General features: G+C 39.4%; 3 protein-coding genes across 4 annotated transcripts; all 3 read left to right on the top strand.

Moving 5' to 3' along the window:
* The first annotated feature begins 1164 nt into the window (after positions 1-1164).
* Positions 1165-4889, top strand: abhd10b (abhydrolase domain containing 10, depalmitoylase b). Its single transcript, XM_014967070.2, has 5 exons — positions 1165-1308; positions 1731-1917; positions 3169-3280; positions 3934-4071; positions 4180-4889. The coding sequence occupies exons 1-5, from the start codon at positions 1215-1217 to the stop codon at positions 4519-4521; spliced, it is 873 nt and encodes a 290-aa protein (XP_014822556.2). The 5' UTR covers positions 1165-1214; the 3' UTR covers positions 4522-4889.
* Positions 4890-10079: 5190 nt separating this feature from the next.
* On the top strand, positions 10080-13723 carry tagln3b (transgelin 3b). Of its 2 annotated transcripts, XM_014967090.2 has the most exons (4): positions 10080-10314; positions 11206-11380; positions 12546-12648; positions 12742-13723. In XM_014967090.2, the coding sequence occupies exons 1-4, from the start codon at positions 10135-10137 to the stop codon at positions 12881-12883; spliced, it is 600 nt and encodes a 199-aa protein (XP_014822576.1). In that variant the 5' UTR covers positions 10080-10134; the 3' UTR covers positions 12884-13723. The 2 variants fall into 2 exon arrangements, with proteins under 2 accessions (XP_014822576.1, XP_087857349.1); XM_088001223.1 differs by having other exon boundaries at positions 12546-13723.
* Positions 13724-15397: 1674 nt separating this feature from the next.
* On the top strand, positions 15398-19026 carry c1qtnf9 (C1q and TNF related 9). Its single transcript, XM_014967077.2, has 3 exons — positions 15398-15598; positions 15748-15810; positions 16848-19026. Exons 1-3 carry the CDS (start codon positions 15418-15420, stop codon positions 17615-17617), a joined length of 1014 nt encoding a protein of 337 aa, XP_014822563.1. The 5' UTR covers positions 15398-15417; the 3' UTR covers positions 17618-19026.
* Positions 19027-19148: the final 122 nt, after the last annotated feature.

Raw genomic sequence — 19148 nt, 5'->3', positions numbered from 1 at the left:
TTTGGGAGTCATGGAGACAAAATATCTGAGAGGTCCTCGGCTTTTCTGGTTGTCTGTGCCTATACTGAGAAATTGTTTAACTTGCACTGATTGCCCGGTCTGTGGCATTTTAAGAAGTTGCACACATAGCCTAATGAGGTAGCCATTAACACTCACACTAAGGATATCTTCTCTATTTTCTATAAGTTAAATTCAATAAATCATATCATATTGTTGTTATTTTATTCTGGTGTATATCCAGAACACCTGTGCCCAATCCAAAGAAACTTTCACCAATCAAAACTATTTCTCAACATAAATCAAATATCCAGGATTTGGTGGTGTTGTTATAGAATATAAGAATATAATACTACAAACCTGGTTTAATTTTAAGTTTTTACATCCCATTGTCTAGTATTTATGAATCTCTATAGACATGTCTCTTCATCTTTCTGTTGACTCTTGTCCTGTCACTTTTCATTTGAAGTTCTCTTTTGTGTTCCCTTTGTTTCACAGTGCTTTTATCTCTCATTGTCTTTGCTTTGTCTTTTTGTGTGGCACAAGACTTACATCATCCTAGACTGAGAAGATAACCAACAAAGAACCCGCTGCTCCAAAATGAACACCTTCAACCTTAGCTAAAATGTTCAGCTTTTTTCACATGGCAAAGTCGATTGCCTTACAGCAGAGTAAACGAGACAAAAACTGAGCTGACAAGAAGCTTGTTTAAACGAGCCAAGAATGGTCTACTGTAGATGGCACAATGAAGATGGAACCTCTTTCAATTTCACTTTAAATCAGCCTTCTAATAATCCCCTTGTTCCCCAAGTAAAGGGAACAAGAGGTTAACCCTACTAAAATTAAAAACAGATAAGGTATCATAGACATAATTATCAGGGTTACAGTTAAGGTGCTATATTTAGGACATTGAACTGAAACTTGATATACTCATTTGACAATTTCATTACCCTCTTTATTGGTTATTTATTGGTCATCATACTGGCACATGTTTACAGAAATGGATGGACAACTAGCAGACTGTTTAACCACAAACTCTTGCCTTAAAGCATACTCTTGTTTAAAGCAGCAAAAAGCAAAGGGACAAGTTTCCCGCAAGCAGCTTCAGAGCCATGGGGTCACAGACCCCCCATTACTGGAACGTAAACCACTCTCTTAGCAAACGAGAGTTGCTACAGCTTTTCTCGCGATACTTCGTTTAGTGTTCGCGGAACAGTATGGCAGCCGTGTCGCTGAGGTCCTGTAGCAGAGGACTTTCACTAATGTTGCGAAATGCAAGGGTCGCAGCTCTGCCTTCACAACACCTGCAAGGTTTGTGCGATTCCTTTCTACTTTTAGTATTAAATTTACAACGCTCAAACGTCCGTCAAGTTGGATAAATAAACAAGAGGGGGTGTGGCGATTGTGACGTCCTTAAAAATGTAGGGAATGTGAACTAAAGGCGTGTAATATACCTTCTAACCGTAATCACTGCTATTCTTCATTCTTATACCAGCATTTAACGTAATCTGAAATTATTATAGTGTTTTTGAACATGCTGTGCATTAATTAGCTTCGACTGGGCGTGATAACGTGCTGAAATGCTGCCATGCTTTAACTAATTTTCATAAAATGTCTGCCAGTTTACGCTTTATCCAACATAGTTTCGCCTTTATGCCATCTTTGTTGCCCTTTGTGTTGACATTTCATTATAAATCGCACTGTTAGGTAACTAATAACCATGTGTTGTACAGCGGACAGAAGACACAAATCAACAGTTCAGTATGCATCCAGACCAGACCTTCCAAAGCTAGCTTACAGAAGGGTGAAGGGCAAGAGCCCAGGAGTGGTGTTTCTGCCAGGCTATGGCTCCAACATGAATGGCCAGAAAGCCGAGGCTCTGGAAGAGTTCTGCAGGTCGTTAGGGCACTCATACCTCAGGTAAGTCACCCAAACCCATCACAGAAGACTGCACGTAGACTGCTGAACAGATCTGAACAAAATACATCTGGCACGCTCTCGGATTGAGCGCCGCATAATTGCTTTTACAACATTTACTTTTGAACACTTCTGTGTAAAGGTTTTCTGGCCACAATTCACAAGGAGGAGATCCCTTAGAACAGGGGTGCCCAAAGTGGGACCTCGAGGGCCAGCATCCCTGGTTTAACGCACCTGGATCAAATGATGGCTGGTTAGAAGGCCTAAGAGGAACATTGACGAGCTGAAAAGGTTCTTACTACCACCAGGGAGAGAACTAAAACGTGCAGGATGCCGGCCCTGGTGGACCGACTTTTCGGCACACCTGCCTTAGAAGATCCAGAACTTGCTGGAGGGACTATACACCCCTTTTGACTTGGGGATGTCTTCCACATTAAATTAGAAGTTGTTATTGAGGAAAAGTTTGTTTCGTCTCCACTGGTCATAGGGCAAGAGACGGGGTACACACTGGACAGGCTGCCGGTCCATGGCAGGGAAATTAGAGATGTATAGGAAAGACAACCATGAACTAAGAACAATAAAGAGAGATCAGTTAACCTAACAGTCATTATGTTATGGACTTTGGGAGGATTCAGAGTACCCAGGAAGAACGCAAGCATGCACAGAGAGCAAGCACAAAGACATCAGACCTGAAGTATCTTCTTGCTGCAATGCAACAATGCTACCAAATGCAATACAAGTACTTTTGTGATGAACTACGAGTATGCTGATTCATTCTTTTTTCCATTACCTTGCCTAACAGTCATATGCTGTTTGTCTGGCTTGCTTTGTGTGCTTTCTACATGTCCAATCATGGCCAAAAGCTTTGCCAGTGACACACATTCGGTATTGTTTTTAACAGCTTTACAGTCAAATGTCTTTGTTAACACAGAGAAAAAAAAATACTATTTATGTAAATATGTAACATTTATTTGAAGAATTAATATTTAGCATTGAGCCTTCTTCTGAAATTCACTTTGACATGCTGAAATTCTAATGAGTTCAGTTCTTGGGCTTGATCACAATTAGTTTGTTTCTGAAATGCGCATGGCTTCTCACAGGCAGACCTGGGAAGTTTCTTCTTCTAGTTGTTCTCAGAGGATCTGATCACAAATAGGAGGTATCAGGACAAAAACTGCCCATCTATGCATGGTTCGCCATGATCTTACCATTTACTTCTCACAGGCATCTCTTGTTCTGCTTCTGTTCTTTCAGGTTTGACTACACGGGACACGGTGCTTCAGAGGGAGCGCTAGCTGACGGAACAGTTGGTATCTGGAAAAAAGATGTTCTCTATGTGTTAGATGAGTTAACAGAGGGACCGCAGGTACATATTGTTCATCCTTTGATTTTTTTTGTTGTTTTGTTTTGTTTCAATTTTTCCTTTTGAACAATTTAAGCAACATCTAGCTTCATATGTTTTGTTTGACTCTTGACAAAAACAACATAGTAAGGATCTCAAACAGATGTAGACTCATAAAGGAAAACCCTTCTGTCATCTAACTCTAGGTTACATCTCAACACAAATATGTTTCAAATTGTAAACTTTTCAGCTTACCCCTTAAATGGAAACTGTATTTTTAAGTTGGATAATGGGGATTATTGGTTTGAAAGAGCTCCTGAAAGCAAGGAAAAACATAAAAAACCCACATAAAAGGAGGTGAAATCTAGTAAAAATCCTCACTCCTCTTGAACTTTACCTAATTTTGCCTTCTTATGACCACTAACAAAGTTTTTTGGGAGGAGATTCTGTGTCAGTCTAAAATAGCTAGTGAGATCTTTCTAAAAAAAAAAATCTTTTGTTGGTTTTACCACTTCTCCAGAAGATGGCGCTGTTTGGTCACATATGGGATTAGGATTCTGTCACCATTGGCTTCTGTTTGTCTTCTTTGCCTAGTTTATTTATTTTTACTTTGTGTTTTCAGATGGGTTTTTTTCTCATATAACTCATTTTGTGGTGTTTTTGCTTCTTCTTTGCAGATCCTGGTGGGATCCAGTTTGGGCGGTTGGCTCATGCTGCTGGCCGCCATCGCAAGACCAGAGAAAACCGCTGCACTGGTCGGCATCGCTTCTGCTGCTGACCACTTTGTCACGGCGTTCAACTCTCTTCCATTAGAGGTGAGACCATGTTGGATCACGCTGTACGTCAGCTGAGTTTCACAATCAGTTTTTTTTTTTCTTCTTTCTTTTAACATTTTGTGTGATCTCCATATTTAAAACCCACAGACTCGCAAGGAGCTGGAGGCCAAAGGCGAGTGGTCACTGCCCAGCAAGCACACAGAGGAAGGTTTGTACAAGTTCAGCATGGACTTCTTGCGTGAGGCGGAAAACCACTGTGTCCTTCAGAGCCCCATCCCCATCACCTGCCCCGTACGGCTCATTCACGGCCTCAAAGACGAGGACGTGCCCTGGCACATCTCCATGCAGGTCGCGGAGCGCGTCCTCAGCCCCGACGTGGACATCATTCTGAGGCGGAACGGCCAGCACCGCATGTCCGAGAAGGACGACATCAAGCTCATGGTCTACACTATTGACGATCTGATAGACAAGCTGACCACCATGGTCTGAGGAAGGGAGAGAGGAGATGTTCAGGATATGACTGCTAACTGGGAAGTCTGCCCGCAAGGAAAAATAACCAAACAACGGCATGTTGCTCTGCCAAACGTCACCTCTGATGCATCAGTTGTTTTTCTTTTGTCCTATTTTTGTCTGTCATCACTAACATCTCATTATGTTGCAAACGGTAATGAACCCTAAAATTTTCAGGTTGCATTTGTATGTTTCTGGTTGTTGTATTGAGAATTATGATTAGCCGTCTTTGTTGTCATTCTTACTGTTACACTGTTTCCCCTCTATCTCCTAGCATACACAGTTTTCCTGTGCCTTTATACCCAGTTTTCACCTATTTTTCGCCAATAAAACCTCTGCACACCAGAGTGCAGGTTGTAAGTTTCTCTTCACAAAGTTGAGTTAAAGCAGAGTAAACATTATCATTTACAGAGGGAACATTTTACAAACTTTGACCTCTATTGTAGAAATAATAAAGGGAATATTCTCTTAGTTGTATATTTTGAATACTACACCAAGAACGTGTTTCTACTAGATGAACAATAATTTCTGACCAATTACAGCTTGATGGTGTTAAACAGCATAAATGCAGGTAAAGAAGAGGATCCAAACTTAGTAAACTATGGTTTATTTTTCTCATGAAATGATAACTGTTTTTTTTTTTACATGCAAACTGAGCCTTATAGAGTCTGACATTAACAATGCAGGTTGGAAGTTTGCATACATTCATCAGTGGCATGAATGTCATTAATTTGGAGATTTTGGAGATGCATAATGTTGCATATGATACACATGCTTAAATGTATGCACCTACCGCCATTAATATTAGTTGAATATAAACATTTATTTGCAGAAATAGCAGAACTCTTTAAAATTATTGGTATATCATCGTGAACCTGGCTTCTAGCTGTAGTTTATGACTTTCTTCGGAAGGTTTGGCTACACTCTGCTACATCCATTCCAATACTAGTTCTGGTTCAGGTTTTGAGTCATTGTCCAGTTGGAAAACTAAGTTATGTTCAAATAGCCATGGTGGAGTAGATTTGAAATTGAGCTTAAAAAGTGAAGGTAGTCCTCCACTCCATTACTCCTTTCATTTTGTGCAACATACCAACTCCACTGACAGTAAAACATGAACATGACACTTCTACCGCCATGCTTGACACTTGGTACAGTGTTTCTGACTTTAAAACCTCACCTTGACTCCTCCAAACATTGTTGTTGTCGTTGCAGCAAAGTAGCTCAATCTTTGTCTCTGCTGACGGTAAAACATTTTCTTCCTTTCTTGTTTGACACTTTCTCAGTGTCTGTAGATGTAAAGTTCACTACGTCCTGGAAAGTTAAGATAGGCATGACCTTTGTGGCTCCCGGACATTAAGATCAATTTCTTTTTATCAGAGAGTGACAGTTTGGTTCAGATGCGGGAAACGTGGACAAGTGTTTCCACATGATGATAATCCTAAACTAGGCTGATATTAAGAAAATCAATCTTTGCATAGATTAACCTTAGTGTTTATTTCCGAGAACATCAGCTCCTAAGACGATTATCAGATGTCAATGTTTCCTGCACTTGCTGTCAGATGATAATTTATCATGTGATGCACAAATATTGGCTCTTCGGTCTCATTTAAAATATTGCAGAAGCAGCATAAATGAAGTTGCGGCAATCATTTTGGATTAGTTATGTTTCAGATTTCACATGGACTTTTTGATCTCAGTTGTATTTCATATGACCAGTGTTTTATTTTTTTTTTGTTTGTTTGTTTTTTTAATTTTGTTTTTTTTTTTATTTCATCCGATGAGAAATTAAACAGAATTTTTAGAAATCTTCAGTAACTGAAATTCTCCAGTAACTGTTTCTCCAGTTACTGGAGAAACACAATAAAAACTGACGGGATCTCACCTCAAAAGAGTGTTACTGCAAAACAACTACATCAGGACATTTTGCCTCATTTACATCATCACTGAACAATAACATAAAGTGCAAAGCATTTATCCTAACAGCCCTGTGAATCTTGGTTCTGAGCTTTTACTATTTGTGATTTTCTGTTCACAGGTTTTATTTTTTTTCTCCACATCCTTCTGAAGCCTGCTGTCCTTTAGTCATTGAACGGAGCAGCTGAACAGTTGATTATTAACATGTAATTGTCCACTAGCTGCTCTGTGTTTAATGGGGCAAATCAACCACTTTCTCTCAGCTCCTCTCAACTGCACCGCTGACCTTTAAGTTATGACTGAACTCTGTAGTCGGTCATTTTTTATGCTTATGTCTAAATGTCATTTTACAGAAGGAAGCTAAAGGAAAGGAGGAGAGTGTTTTTGGGAAGAAGCTACTGTGCCATCCTCATGTACTGGAACTCCTGGTGAGGATGTGTAAATTCTTTAAAATAAAAAAATATATATTATACTGACGCAGCATATTAAACAAACATCCCATGATAAGAAATAACTATCTTACAAAAACAGTTATCAAACTTTTTTTTTTTTTTTTTTTTTTTTTTACATTGCCCTTAATTTTTTTTTAGGAACACTGTTTCCAGGGTAACGCAAAAACTTATTAGTTTTAACCACTTTAACTGGTTTGAATGAGGATCAAGGCTTGTCTTGCCTCTGTGATGAGGATGCTAAGGAGAGTAAAAACGCCCACAAAGCTCAGAATTAAAGAACTCAGCAAAGAGGGGCATCCTGGAGTCAGATTTCCATAACAACCATAAGGAGTTGTCTACATGCCAACCAGTTGTTTGTGGTTGGAAGAAGATGGCTTCTCTCCTGCCATCACAAGGAGTTCGCCAAACTCTCTGTGTGCTTTGGTCACTTAAGATAAACACTCCATTTTAGTTCAGAGTCAAAAAAAAAAAAAAAAAAAAAGAATATTTTAGAAAAAGATGCTAGAGCTTCTGTTGACTATGGTGGCGGATGCTGTGATGCTGTGGGCCTGTTGTTGAGTGCAGACATCAGGACGTCTTTGAAGTATCAGGACATTCAAAGAAAAATGTCTGGTGGAACTACAACAGATCATCATTAGATCTTTCAGTGGGACAAGAATCCAAAACTACATGATAAAACTGACATAAGGTTGTGGAAAAGAGAAGCCAAAGCTCTGAACAACTTAGAGATTGTTCAACAGGAGAAGTAGTCAAAATCTCTCTCTATGCTCTGATTAAGTGAAATGTTATAAGGCGTGGCGTGGGTGTGCAATCTGCGGCTCTCCTCCACATCGGCTCTTACAAACAACTTTTTTCACCGTGATACTTTTTTTGTATCATTCTTTCCTTCCTGCCTTTCGTCGTACTCTGAAAGGTTTGAACTTTTTATTTTTTTTACATTAAAAAATGAGTTCAGAGAGTTTTTCAGTTTACCGTAATAAAAAAAAATAATTTCTTTCAATTATTATTATTATTATTATTATTATTTTTAACCAGTTGTGCAAAATAAATGTGAGCGAGGAGCCAGTGATCAAATCACTGAACTGAATTTAGCTGACTCTGAGGATAAGATCATTTTGTGGGAGTTGTTTTGGACACAGAGCTGATCAGTATTGGCTTGCAGACAATTGATTTGACGCATTCATGTGGCCTTGCTTGCTGAGGGGCAGAGGGGTGGAGGGGGTCACTTTGCACACAGCTGAGCAGGCACTAACACACTGACCGCCATCCGGGACAGAGGAGTCACGTCGCATTCCGCTGCTGAGCGTCCGCAGGGACCCCTCCACCCCTCGACCCCCTCTTGGTGGAGCTGGTGCATATAAAACCCAGCGAGTCGACCCCTCCCGGACAGAGTGAGGTCCAGTCTGGCCCGGAGGCGCGCTCGTCCTGCGCTTTATGGATGCTTCAGCACTTCAGCATCATCGTCCTCTGCTCTGAATAAGCTCAGTGTTGGGATACGGGACACCAGTGATCGCGCTTTCCCTTTCCAGTAAGTGACACATTTCATCCTTCAAAACTACTGACAGCGTGTTTATCATATGTGAGGCGTCATGTTTATGCAATCGATGCAATATGTCGCAGCTTTGTGTGCGCAGCAGTTTTTCTTTTTCTTTTTTTTCTTCTTCTTCTTTTAAATCAAACAGTTCGAAGAAACAACAAAAATGCGTTGCAAAGACTGAAACTGGGAGGTGAAACATTTTAGAAGAAAATCTTTTTTTTTTTAACTTGGAAAAACTGCTCGTTTCGAAAGACGCAGAAAAGATAACGTTTACGTCACAGCGGACCTGACATGATTTTGCAAAACACAGTTGCCCGCTGTGATGCGTATGATCAGCTGTGAACGTGGCTGTTCTGTGCGATTGTGAAGTTCATGCATACATTCAGTGATTTAATTTGCCTCACTGTCCACTGTAGGTCATATGAAGCAGCATCACTGCGCCCAGCCAGCCGGAAGCAGGTTAGATTGTTGTCATAGCAATAAGAGGGCTTGTCCTCGCTCGGGACGGCAGCCAACAGACCACACCCTTCGTTTTTTTCACTGCCTCCACAGATTTGCTGATTTGTGCAGCAGATGTCGTGCAAAGCATAGAAGTAAAAATATTCAATTAAAAGAATTACACGAGTGATAAAGCGTAACTTAATCACTGCAGTGATTGCTAAATTATTCATTACTTTCATTTAGTTTTATTGCAGTCATAAATTCGAGGTTTTCTAGTGGGAGTTTAAGTGATAGAACAACATAAAAAAAGAGCATGAATGTGAACTCAAAGGAAAAAATATGGTTTTCAGATTAACAAAAATAAATAAAGTCTAGTGCAACCAGCAGCATTTAGAATAAGAAATAGATTTTCCTGTACGAAAATAGATCTTATTTCAGTACGAATATAGCTGTTCTGTTTTGTGGCCACCATGCTCCATCCCCATGATGAAGCATGGTGGGGGCATCATCATGCTGTGGGTATGCTTTTCTTCAATATGGAAAGGGAGGCTGGAAGATCAGAAAACCTGCTGAAGGCTGCAAAAAAAGTGAGATTTGGTTAGAGGTCCTTCTAGCAGGACAACCTGAAACATGCGGCCAGAGCTTCAATATAATTGTAATGGTCCAGTCAAAGTCCAGAAATTCTAGAAATTCTCAAACAGCATTAGGTAAAAACTTTTGTCAACAATCTTTATACAATCTAATGGACTTTGAGCTATTTGTTTTTTCAATTTTTCCTAATTTTAGTCTCTTGATTAGTAAAGCTACAGACAAACCCACACAACAAAAGAGAAGCAAAGTGGGAGCCAGATTAAAAACTCAAAGATACGCGTAAAAACAAGTGATGATACTAAAGATAAACTAGCAAATGCAGGTCATACAAAATGTACAATTACAGCTGAATAAATGGATGACATATTTCTAGATTTTTATTTGTAAGAGAAAATCAGATATTATGCATCACTTTCCTCCACTTCCTATGCATTTCCTTCTGTTGGTTTTGTTTATATCTCAGTGAAGTTTTGCTTCTGTAACAAGACAAAATGTGAAATATTTTGCAAGGCATTGTGTCTGAGAAGTAACCCACAATGCCTTGCATAAGTTTGTTTTTGTTTTTATTTTCACTTAACTCGGTTTGTAACATTTACTTCCTTCAGGACAGCTGGACATCCACACGTTGTTCACTATAGATTCTAAGGAAGGCCTGCCATGGCGAACCGAGGGCCCAGTTACGGACTGAGCCGGGAGGTGCAGGAGAAGATCGAACAGAAGTACGATCCTGACCTGGAGCAGCGCCTGGTGGACTGGATAGTCGCACAGTGTGGAGGAAACCTGGAGAAACCGCAGCCCGGCAAGCAGAACTTCCAGACGTGGCTGATGGACGGAACGGTGAGCGGCTGCAGTCCCTAAAATAGACATACTTTGAATTATTTAAGATACAACATAATAGCGCTGACAGATATGAAATGGCTGTCACATGATGGCCAATTTATGTGCCCTCTTACTGATTGCGCTTAATAAAATTTTTTTTCTCAAGGTAGAGATTTAGAAAAACTGTTTTACTCACTAATTTTATTCAAAAAGTAGAAAACCAGACATGTAAAATTTCAACCTGCAATCTGCTAAGTCTTTCTGTGCACATACTTAGGGATTTTCAGCATCTCAAGTGAAAAACGTTATTGTTGCTAAGACTTATTTTTTCTGAACTTCACAACAGGCTCTGTGCTGCTGTGTCTTTTAGCTAAATGCTGCAGATAAACCTGCTAAAACAAATCTTTCAGAAAAATCCACGAAAGCAAAAACCAGGGGGAAATTGGTTGATTTCTTCACAAAAATGCAGCCGCTTAGATAAAAATGCATCCTTCTTACAAGTTAATTTAAGGTAGCATTATTTATTTATTTATTTAAATATTTTTGGAGAATTTTAAATACATTTCAGTTTAAAATGCCAAATTTAATGTCCTTTTGTACTCCTTCCTGAGGAGCAGTAAGTAAGTAAAACTTTATTTATAAAGCACCATTCAGGATAAGACTCACAAAATAAATCCAAATTTATGCAAAGGTAGATTTAAAAATATAGGTTTTTAGCTCTCCTTTACATGCGTGTTATTCTGGCAGAGATTTTAAATGTCAAGTAGCAAAAGTAGAAACTCTGCAGAACAACTGAAATCCTATGAATTGCATTAGATACCAGCAAATACCGAGTCTCATCATGGCTTGGCGCCGAAGGTTCTGTTCGCAGGATGACTAAGGCAGATTTCTGTCCTTCCTCTGTAACAGATTCTCTGTCGACTCATAAACAGCCTTTATCCGCGGGGCAAAGAACCCATCAAAAAGATTTCTGAGACTCAAATGGCCTTCAAACAGATGGAGAAGATCTCCCAGTTCCTGCAAGCAGCAGAAGCTTATGGAGTCACAACCACAGATATTTTTCAAACCGTGGACCTCTGGGAAGGTGAGGAGATGGATGGATGGATGGATGGATGGATGGATGGATGGATGGATGGATGGATGGATGGATGGATGGATGGATGGATGGATGGATGGATGGATGGATGGATGGATGGATGGATGGATGGATGGATGGATGGATGGATGGATGTGTAAACTGCATTTTTCAAGATTTTCCAGCGATCTAAATTTGGATTTTATTGAAACTTTATAGAACAGATCAGCACAAAGTTATGTTTAAGTTCAAAGTGGAAGAAAAAAAGTATCATATAATCTTTTACAAATGAAATCTGAAAAGTTTTCTGTGCTTTTGTATTCAGCCTCTCTGTCAGTAGAGGGACCCTTTATTGCAGTCACAAATGCAACCCTTTAGATGCATGTTTCACATATGTAGCTTGATTTTTTTTTTCATGTATCTTTACAAATAGCCCAATTTCACTCAGATTGAATGGAGAGGTTCGAACTTTAACTGAGCCGCTTTAATACAGTAGTCTCTGAGCTGTCCTGCTGGAAGTCGGATCTCTATTCCTAACAGTTGCCAGGTTTTCCTACCAGGACTGTCCTGCATTTAGCTTCATCGATCTTCCTAACAGTTTGGGTTGGCATTTCTGACCCTGCAGAAGAGAAACATCCCCACATCATGATGCTGCCACCACCATATTCCACAGTGGAGATGGCATTTTCAAATATCTAAGGGCTTCACAGAACAGCTGTATTTATATTAATATTAAATTACACACGCTAAGACTCCTGTCTACTAATTGGGCGACTTCTGAAGGAAGTTGTTTGGAATGACTCCAAATGCATGCAACATTTTTCATTACTGAAAAACTGAAAACTCTGCCTCCATTCCATTCATTCAACTTGGCTCATATTTGTGTTGGTATGTCATGTAAAGACTCAACAAAATATAAACAAAATACACTGAAAGTGTTTGAAAAATAACTGTACCTACGGACCCAATTTCCCCCAAAACTCTGACCATCTTCTCTATTTCTATTAACGAAAATCATTCCCACATGATCTTGCTGCAACCATATTTCATTATGCATGTTTTCTGTTAATTTATCTTCACATTTGGTGTTTTGCATGTTGGGCTTTTTTTTTTTTTTTTTAGCTTTTCTGTTATCTGACCAGAACATTTTCTTCCACATGTTTGCTTGTTATAGGAAAAGACATGGCAGCAGTGCAAAGAACCCTGATGGCTCTGGGGAGTTTGGCTGTCACAAAGGATGACGGCCAATACAAAGGTGACCGAGACTGGTTCCACAGGTACGGAGAGAAAAAAAAAAATCCTCTGAAAACATCAAAAACCCACCTTCAGAGTCCTCACACATGTACAACCCTCTTGTTGTACACGCACAGGAAAGCCCAGGGGTACAGACGAGAGTTTACTGAAGAGCAGCTGCGCCAAGGACAGAGTTTGATCGGCCTGCAGATGGGCAGCAATCGCGGCGCTTCCCAGGCCGGCATGACGGGCTACGGTATGCACCGTCAGATCATGTAGACCCCCCCCTCTAATCCTTGATCTCAGACTTTGTTTTTCTACTAATCCCACAAATGCTGTAGCCCTAAAATAAAACTCTCCTAAGCTTTGCCACACCTGCCATCTTAACCTCAACTTCCCTGTAATTGCTGCTTTTGCCCAACACTGTTTTCCTTTACTTCTTAATAAAATGATGTCAGCTACACTGCAGATTTATGTCTTCATGCTTCTTCTGTATTATTCTCTCTTTTCTTTTGCCTTCTTACCTCCGTATTTGGTGACACAATGTGTATTTTGTTTTTATTTAATTAACCACAATAAAAGCCATCTGTACTGTACACTTGTTTACAGAGATACTCAAAGTGACTGTTAAGGCATGGTGTATTGTTATTTATATATTTCCTATATTTTGGTGATCATAGACTATTCTGTTCCTGTGTGATTCTTTAGCCTTAATCCTAGCAAGGCTCAATCAGTGACGAAGTCTCTGCGGTTCGGCCCGAAGACTTGTTGCTGTTTCTTCTGTAACCAAATCAACCTCACGTTGTGCCTGGTTATGGGACTTCAAAGGCTGGGTCCTTGATCTGCTGGTATTAAATTATAGATGAGCGTCATTTGTTCTGAGCCATGCCCTCGTTTGTTATCTGTTCCATATTTGTTCATGCTGTGTCTAATATGTGCACGGTGCAACATGTGAATGTGCAGTAGCCAACACGTTTGACAATAAAAGGTTCATGGTGCCAGGTAAACATGTTGCTTTAATGTGCACTGTTTATGTGTGTTCTGTTTGTACTTCGGAAACCTATTTATATGTGGATGTGTGTAAGAAGGATTACTGGAAAAATAAAGTATGAATAAGCATTTTTGTCTTCCCTGAGGTGAATACCATGTGCTCACTGCAAGCACTGAGTGTTTTTTCTCCTACCTTGGCTTTATGTTCCCGTTCCTCCTTTGCTGCCATCCTTATTGTCTCTGCTCACTGGGCGCAATCTAATAAAGTGTCTGCAGTACAGCACAATTATTTGGATGCTGGTTTCTGATCCGAGCCAGAGTAACAGTAACCTTTTGTTTAGCAGCAGGAGTAGGAAATCAAATCTCTCAATGCTCTTCTAATGATGTTGAAGGCTCATCTTTCCTTATTGAAGGGGAAGGAATTGAGTCATTTGAGTGTATATGTTGCCAAAATCAAAATTACACCGATCAAAGACCTGGTTTAGAATTTTTTTAAGTTAATTTATAGAACTAGATGCTTTAATAGCAGGCCCCCGAGCTTAAAAGGTACACAAACATTTAATTCTAATTTGGAGAAAGAAAAGGAGGATGTTGTCCAAAAAATCTCAACTTACGGGGGTCAGTAACCAAAAATCTTTATCAGTCATTCATAAATCTACCAAGGAGCACAGCAGGGTTTAAAACACCTTTAGGTTATAAAACAATATCTTATCTCAGAAGATCTGGAAATGGAACAAGTATGGCACAAATACAAAGGATGTGGAAATATTTCAGCCTGTACAAAGATAGTAGAGATATGACATACCCTGAAGTACTATCAGCTGTGAAATCAGGATGTGGTGGTTCTGTACATGGTACTGGCTCAGAGGGGCTGAATAGAGGTGCAGGCCACACTTTTCAGATTTTAGGTATAAAAAAGTGTAAAAACCATGCATAATTTTTCTTTCATCACCTTCATACAGAACATAAAATTAAGGTTTGTGGTTGTAATGTGAAAAAAAACTGAAACATTTTAAGTGCATAGGTATTTTTGTACACCCTGTAAACACATGAACTAAACAACACCTTGTTTTCACCTTCACCATGGGTGAAGGTGAAAACAAAGTAAGTAAAACCCATTGACACATGATGCCATGATTGTTTGATATCAACAGGGAAAAGCAGCTGTAAATTAATTAGAAAAGCAGGTGGATTCAGGATGTTTTGACCACAGCTATCCATTGTTAAATACATCTGATCAGGTTCATGCCAGCTGATCTTTGTGTTGCTCTTTCTTAATGCCCCATATGAAACCAAAACCCTGTTAGCACTGGACGAATAAACAAAGTCTAATCAGTGTGGGCCATCAAACCAAAAGGCAACAGCTTTTTAATCCAAAGGTCACTTCATACATCAGATTATTTTAACTGTACAATGAATTAATATGAAATCTGCCAGTGAGATGTCAAAGCGTGTAACTACTCGCCCAGGATTAATGTCTTATTTTTTCCTCTGCACAGACAGGCAGCTCAAGTGAAACTATTTGGTCCTCTCTACCTTCCTATTCTCAGACACTGAGCTTATTATTAGCCTCAGATGGACTAGAGAAGCATCTGAAGGGACACAGGCCATGCATAACTGATGGAGCACAGTCAATAACTAAACCATATACAGTGACCAATGAGGATGCACTTGTTAAGCTTTGCCCAGCCTGTGAGTTGTTGGCTTCTCTCATGCACGTTGCCACTGTTGCATGGAGGATCTCGGGGGTCAGCCTTTTGGGTAATAGAAGTTACTCCGTGCCATGCTTGAGCTTCTAAAAGTCTAAAGGCACAGTATGTGCAATGTCGCAGATAAGCTTTAGGGTTGCTCTCCTGCTCCTGGTCGTCAGATGCGTTGCAGAGGAAACAACACCAAGTAAAGGCTGCGTTTGTGGGTACCCTGGAATACCAGGCGATCCTGGGCACAATGGTTCACCAGGGAGAGACGGTAGAGACGGACTCAGAGGGGACAAAGGAGACCAAGGCAAGTTCAGAAGAAGACTTTTTAAAGGCATGACTGTAATGCAACTAAAGACATATTTAATAAAGTGGAATATGTGTTTCAATATATTATCATCAAAGTGTTGATTGCAAACATTTAAAAACATTTTTGTATTGATGTTTCACGTAAAGGTGAAGTTGGCCCTTCGGGACCAGCCGGTACCGATGGCCTAAAAGGAATCAAAGGAGACACTGGTATGTATTAAAAATAACAACCTTGCAAAAGACAACACAACAACAACAATATATTTCTGCTTATCAAGCATTACATTGAAGTATCTACCATTTACAGTGCCTTGCAAAAGGCACTGTAAATGAAGAACAATTACAAACTTTAATGTATGTCATTAAAGTTTGACATACAAACTTTAATGACATACATTAAAGTTTGTCATTAAACTTTAATGACAAACTTATCATCAAACTTATTATCAAACTTATCATAATTTTATGTGGCAGACCATTATCAAGCAGGGTCTAAATTTGTAGAGGAAACTAGATAAATCATGAATGGCTTTCAACATTTCTTATTATAAAAATCTAAAAGTGTGTCATCAACACCTTCACAACATTTACTATAGAGGTAACCTGAGTAGTGAACTGCCAACACTTTACAGTACTGCCTTTCACTGCAATTACAGCTGTATGTTTCTAACCAGTGTTGCACACCGAGGGATGTCTGCCAACAGCACCTTTCAAGTTTTGAAACAGATTCTCAGTGACAGTAAAGTCTGGACTTTGACTGGGCCGTTCTAACACATGCACTTGCAGTGATCCACACCCATGTTTAGTCTTTTATAACCTCAAACAGCTTTTACAGGATTGCTCCGTATTTAGCTAACATGCATCTTCCCATCAACTCTCACCACTTTCCCTGTCTCTGCCGATAAAAAAATAAAAATAAAACATCCCCTCATTATGACTCAGCCGCCACCACCATTTTCCACATGGTGTACTCAGGGTGCTATGTTTTTGTTGACATAAACAGCATCTTCTCTTGCCACTCTACCCTGAAGTCCAGATTAGTCAGGTTCATGGCTAATGGTTGTCTACAAATTATTCCACCAGAACTGATGCAAAAATTTTGAAAACGATACTCTCATTTAAAAGTTACGTACGGCATTGTATCGATTTGTCATGTAAAATAAAATGACAATAAAATACACATAGGCTTGTAATGAGTGTTGGTTTTCACTCCTATTTTTATTCATTTCTTTATTCAATCTCTCCAGGAGCTATTGGTAATGTTGGGCCTAAAGGGAAAAAAGGAGAAAATGGAGAAAAGGGGTCTCCTGGAAAAATGGGGCCCCAAGGAATACAGGGACCAATCGGCATAAAAGGAAGCAAGGGAGAACTTGGCTTGCCAGGACCCCAAGGACTTAAAGGAGATTTAGGCCCGCCAGGACCACATGGTCCAAAGGGGGAAATTGGCCTCAGAGGTGACAGAGGTATTCAGGGGCCACTGGGACCCCCTGGTAAGCCAGGGCCTAAGGGAGAATTGGGTGTGCCTGGTCACAAAGGCAACATTGGTTACCGTGGCGAAAGGGGTACTCGGGGTGAGAAGGGTGAAAGCGGCGAAAAGGGAGAGTCTCCTGTCATCCCCAAAAGCGCCTTCTCCGTGGGACTCACAGCGCGTAGTAAACTTCCACCAGCCAACTTTCCTATCCGGTTCGACAAGATTATTTACAACCAACAGAACCACTACGACTCACAGACAGGGAGATACACGTGCCCCGTAGCAGGCGCCTACTTCTTCACCTACCACATCACCGTCTTCTCCAGAAATGTGAAAGTGGCCCTAATGAAGAATGGGGTAAAAATCATCCACACCACGGACAACTACCAGACCAGCGAGGACCAGGCAGCAGGGGGCGCTGTGCTGCACCTGGATGTGGGGGACAAAGTGTGGCTGCAGGTGGTTGGAGGAGAGCTGTTCAACGGGCTGTTTGCTGATGAAGATGACGACACCACCTTCTCTGGGTTCATAATCTTTGGGTCCTAATTAAAGATTTTCAACAAAAATCTAAGATAAAACAAAATTTTGTGTTACTTCGATCTAATTGTGATCCAATGAAATTCATTTCATTCAAAAATTCAAAAATGGAGAAAAGGGGTTTCCTGGAAAAATGGAAATTATATTTCAAAGTAATTACAAAGTAATTACATTAAAATTAATTTGTATTTTGTTTCCATTATTTCAGACAGTAAACAGCTACTTTATCTGTATATCTTCTCTTAAATAAAGTTGAAAGGATTTTTCAAATAAGATAAAAGTTATACAAGTGTAACTATTAGTTATTGTCTCACCTGAAGTTGCAAATAAAATAATCCCATTGTACGGAAAAGTTTATGTATGTAAAATATGCATTTAATTAATTACCAAACTGCGTTTTCATCAAGTCATGATCTGTTAAATCCTACAAATCAAACTGTTCAGGAATTGTAAGTGGAAATTGGCATTTTTACTATAACCTTGTATCATGCATGTGTCCTTTCAAAAGGTTAATGAAGTGTTGTACATTGTCTCTATGCAAACAAATTAAAAACAGTATAAAGAGTTTACACATTTATTTCAAAAATACTGGACAGACATTTCCCAAAGAGTATCAAAAATGTGCAAGCCTATGAAATTTCCTAATTGAAATCTTTAATATTGTCCTGTGATTGTTTTAAGAATTGCTTTGATGTCCCCAGGACAAGAAGGTACTTTCAGAATCCGCCAAAAAGATGTTGGACTTGTGGCCAGTTCAGTCACATGCTGCCTGTTGAACTAAGCTGGGCACCAGTGTTGCAAAAAAATTGCACAAAAGGGTTTTTTATTTTATTATTCTAAGTAAAATAGAGATAAGTCACAATCTCTAACAATAAATTTTAGACCTTGGAAACCAAAACAAAGCTGGTTGGGAAGGCAAACATTACACGTACATTATGAAATGAAACCCATCAGGAACAGAACATGCTGACTTTGTGGATTTAATGCCTCTGCTAACAGTGTTACTGTATAAAGGACAGTGACATTTTTCCTTTTGTGTATGGAAAACTTCTGAATTATCTGAATCATGGCTGGATCACAACACTGGAACATTATATGTGATTTTTGCTAGCAAAGAAATAGACAGAGCAGCTATGTTAAGCCATCTGTATCTTTTGTTTCTTCTTTCAATTGATTGTATTATTTCATAAAGATAGTCACATCCTATACATTTATTTATTTGCATTTGTTTGTTAATGTTTCATTAGTTTTTATTTTGGTGCCAGTGATGTCTCATTTTGGCTCTTTATCAAACTATTTCCAGTGGAATTGTTTCATACAGGTTTTCTCATCTGGCATGATCCTAGATTTGGAGTTTAAAAAATGTAAACATGAGTTTATTAAATGATTAATCAGACAACAGGAATGTCTGGATGGTATCTTGTGTCTAACCTTTTTGTTGTCTTACAATATAGAACAATCGCTTTGTTTCTCTCTGTGGAATTTAGGGAAGGGCATGGAACAGAAATGTCCATAAATTTAAATTCCACTGGTGTGATTC

The sequence above is a fragment of the Poecilia mexicana genome, unplaced genomic scaffold, assembly GCF_051168715.1.
Source record: "Poecilia mexicana isolate PSO_F unplaced genomic scaffold, ASM5116871v1 scaffold_20, whole genome shotgun sequence".
NCBI lineage: Eukaryota > Metazoa > Chordata > Actinopteri > Cyprinodontiformes > Poeciliidae > Poecilia > Poecilia mexicana.
The sequence above is the reverse complement of the archived record's forward strand: the minus strand, read 5'-3'. Positions and strand labels throughout refer to the sequence as shown.

What these genes read in the sequence shown, in the direction of transcription:
- abhd10b (XM_014967070.2), top strand. Translation starts at nt 1,215, where the DNA reads ATGGCAGCCGTGTCGCTGAGGTCCTGTAGCAGAGGACTTTCACTAATG. An exon ending in GCCTTCACAACACCTGCAAG is followed by an intron (nt 1,309 to 1,730) that starts GTTTGTGCGATT and finishes TGTGTTGTACAG; the next exon opens with CGGACAGAAGACACAAATCA. An exon ending in TCAACTCTCTTCCATTAGAG is followed by an intron (nt 4,072 to 4,179) that starts GTGAGACCATGT and finishes TAAAACCCACAG; the next exon opens with ACTCGCAAGGAGCTGGAGGC.
- tagln3b (XM_088001223.1), top strand. Translation starts at nt 10,135, where the DNA reads ATGGCGAACCGAGGGCCCAGTTACGGACTGAGCCGGGAGGTGCAGGAG. An exon ending in CGTGGCTGATGGACGGAACG is followed by an intron (nt 10,315 to 11,205) that starts GTGAGCGGCTGC and finishes CCTCTGTAACAG; the next exon opens with ATTCTCTGTCGACTCATAAA. An exon ending in AACCGTGGACCTCTGGGAAG is followed by an intron (nt 11,381 to 12,545) that starts GTGAGGAGATGG and finishes TGCTTGTTATAG; the next exon opens with GAAAAGACATGGCAGCAGTG.
- c1qtnf9 (XM_014967077.2), top strand. Translation starts at nt 15,418, where the DNA reads ATGTCGCAGATAAGCTTTAGGGTTGCTCTCCTGCTCCTGGTCGTCAGA. An exon ending in AGGGGACAAAGGAGACCAAG is followed by an intron (nt 15,599 to 15,747) that starts GCAAGTTCAGAA and finishes TTTCACGTAAAG; the next exon opens with GTGAAGTTGGCCCTTCGGGA. An exon ending in AGGAATCAAAGGAGACACTG is followed by an intron (nt 15,811 to 16,847) that starts GTATGTATTAAA and finishes CAATCTCTCCAG; the next exon opens with GAGCTATTGGTAATGTTGGG.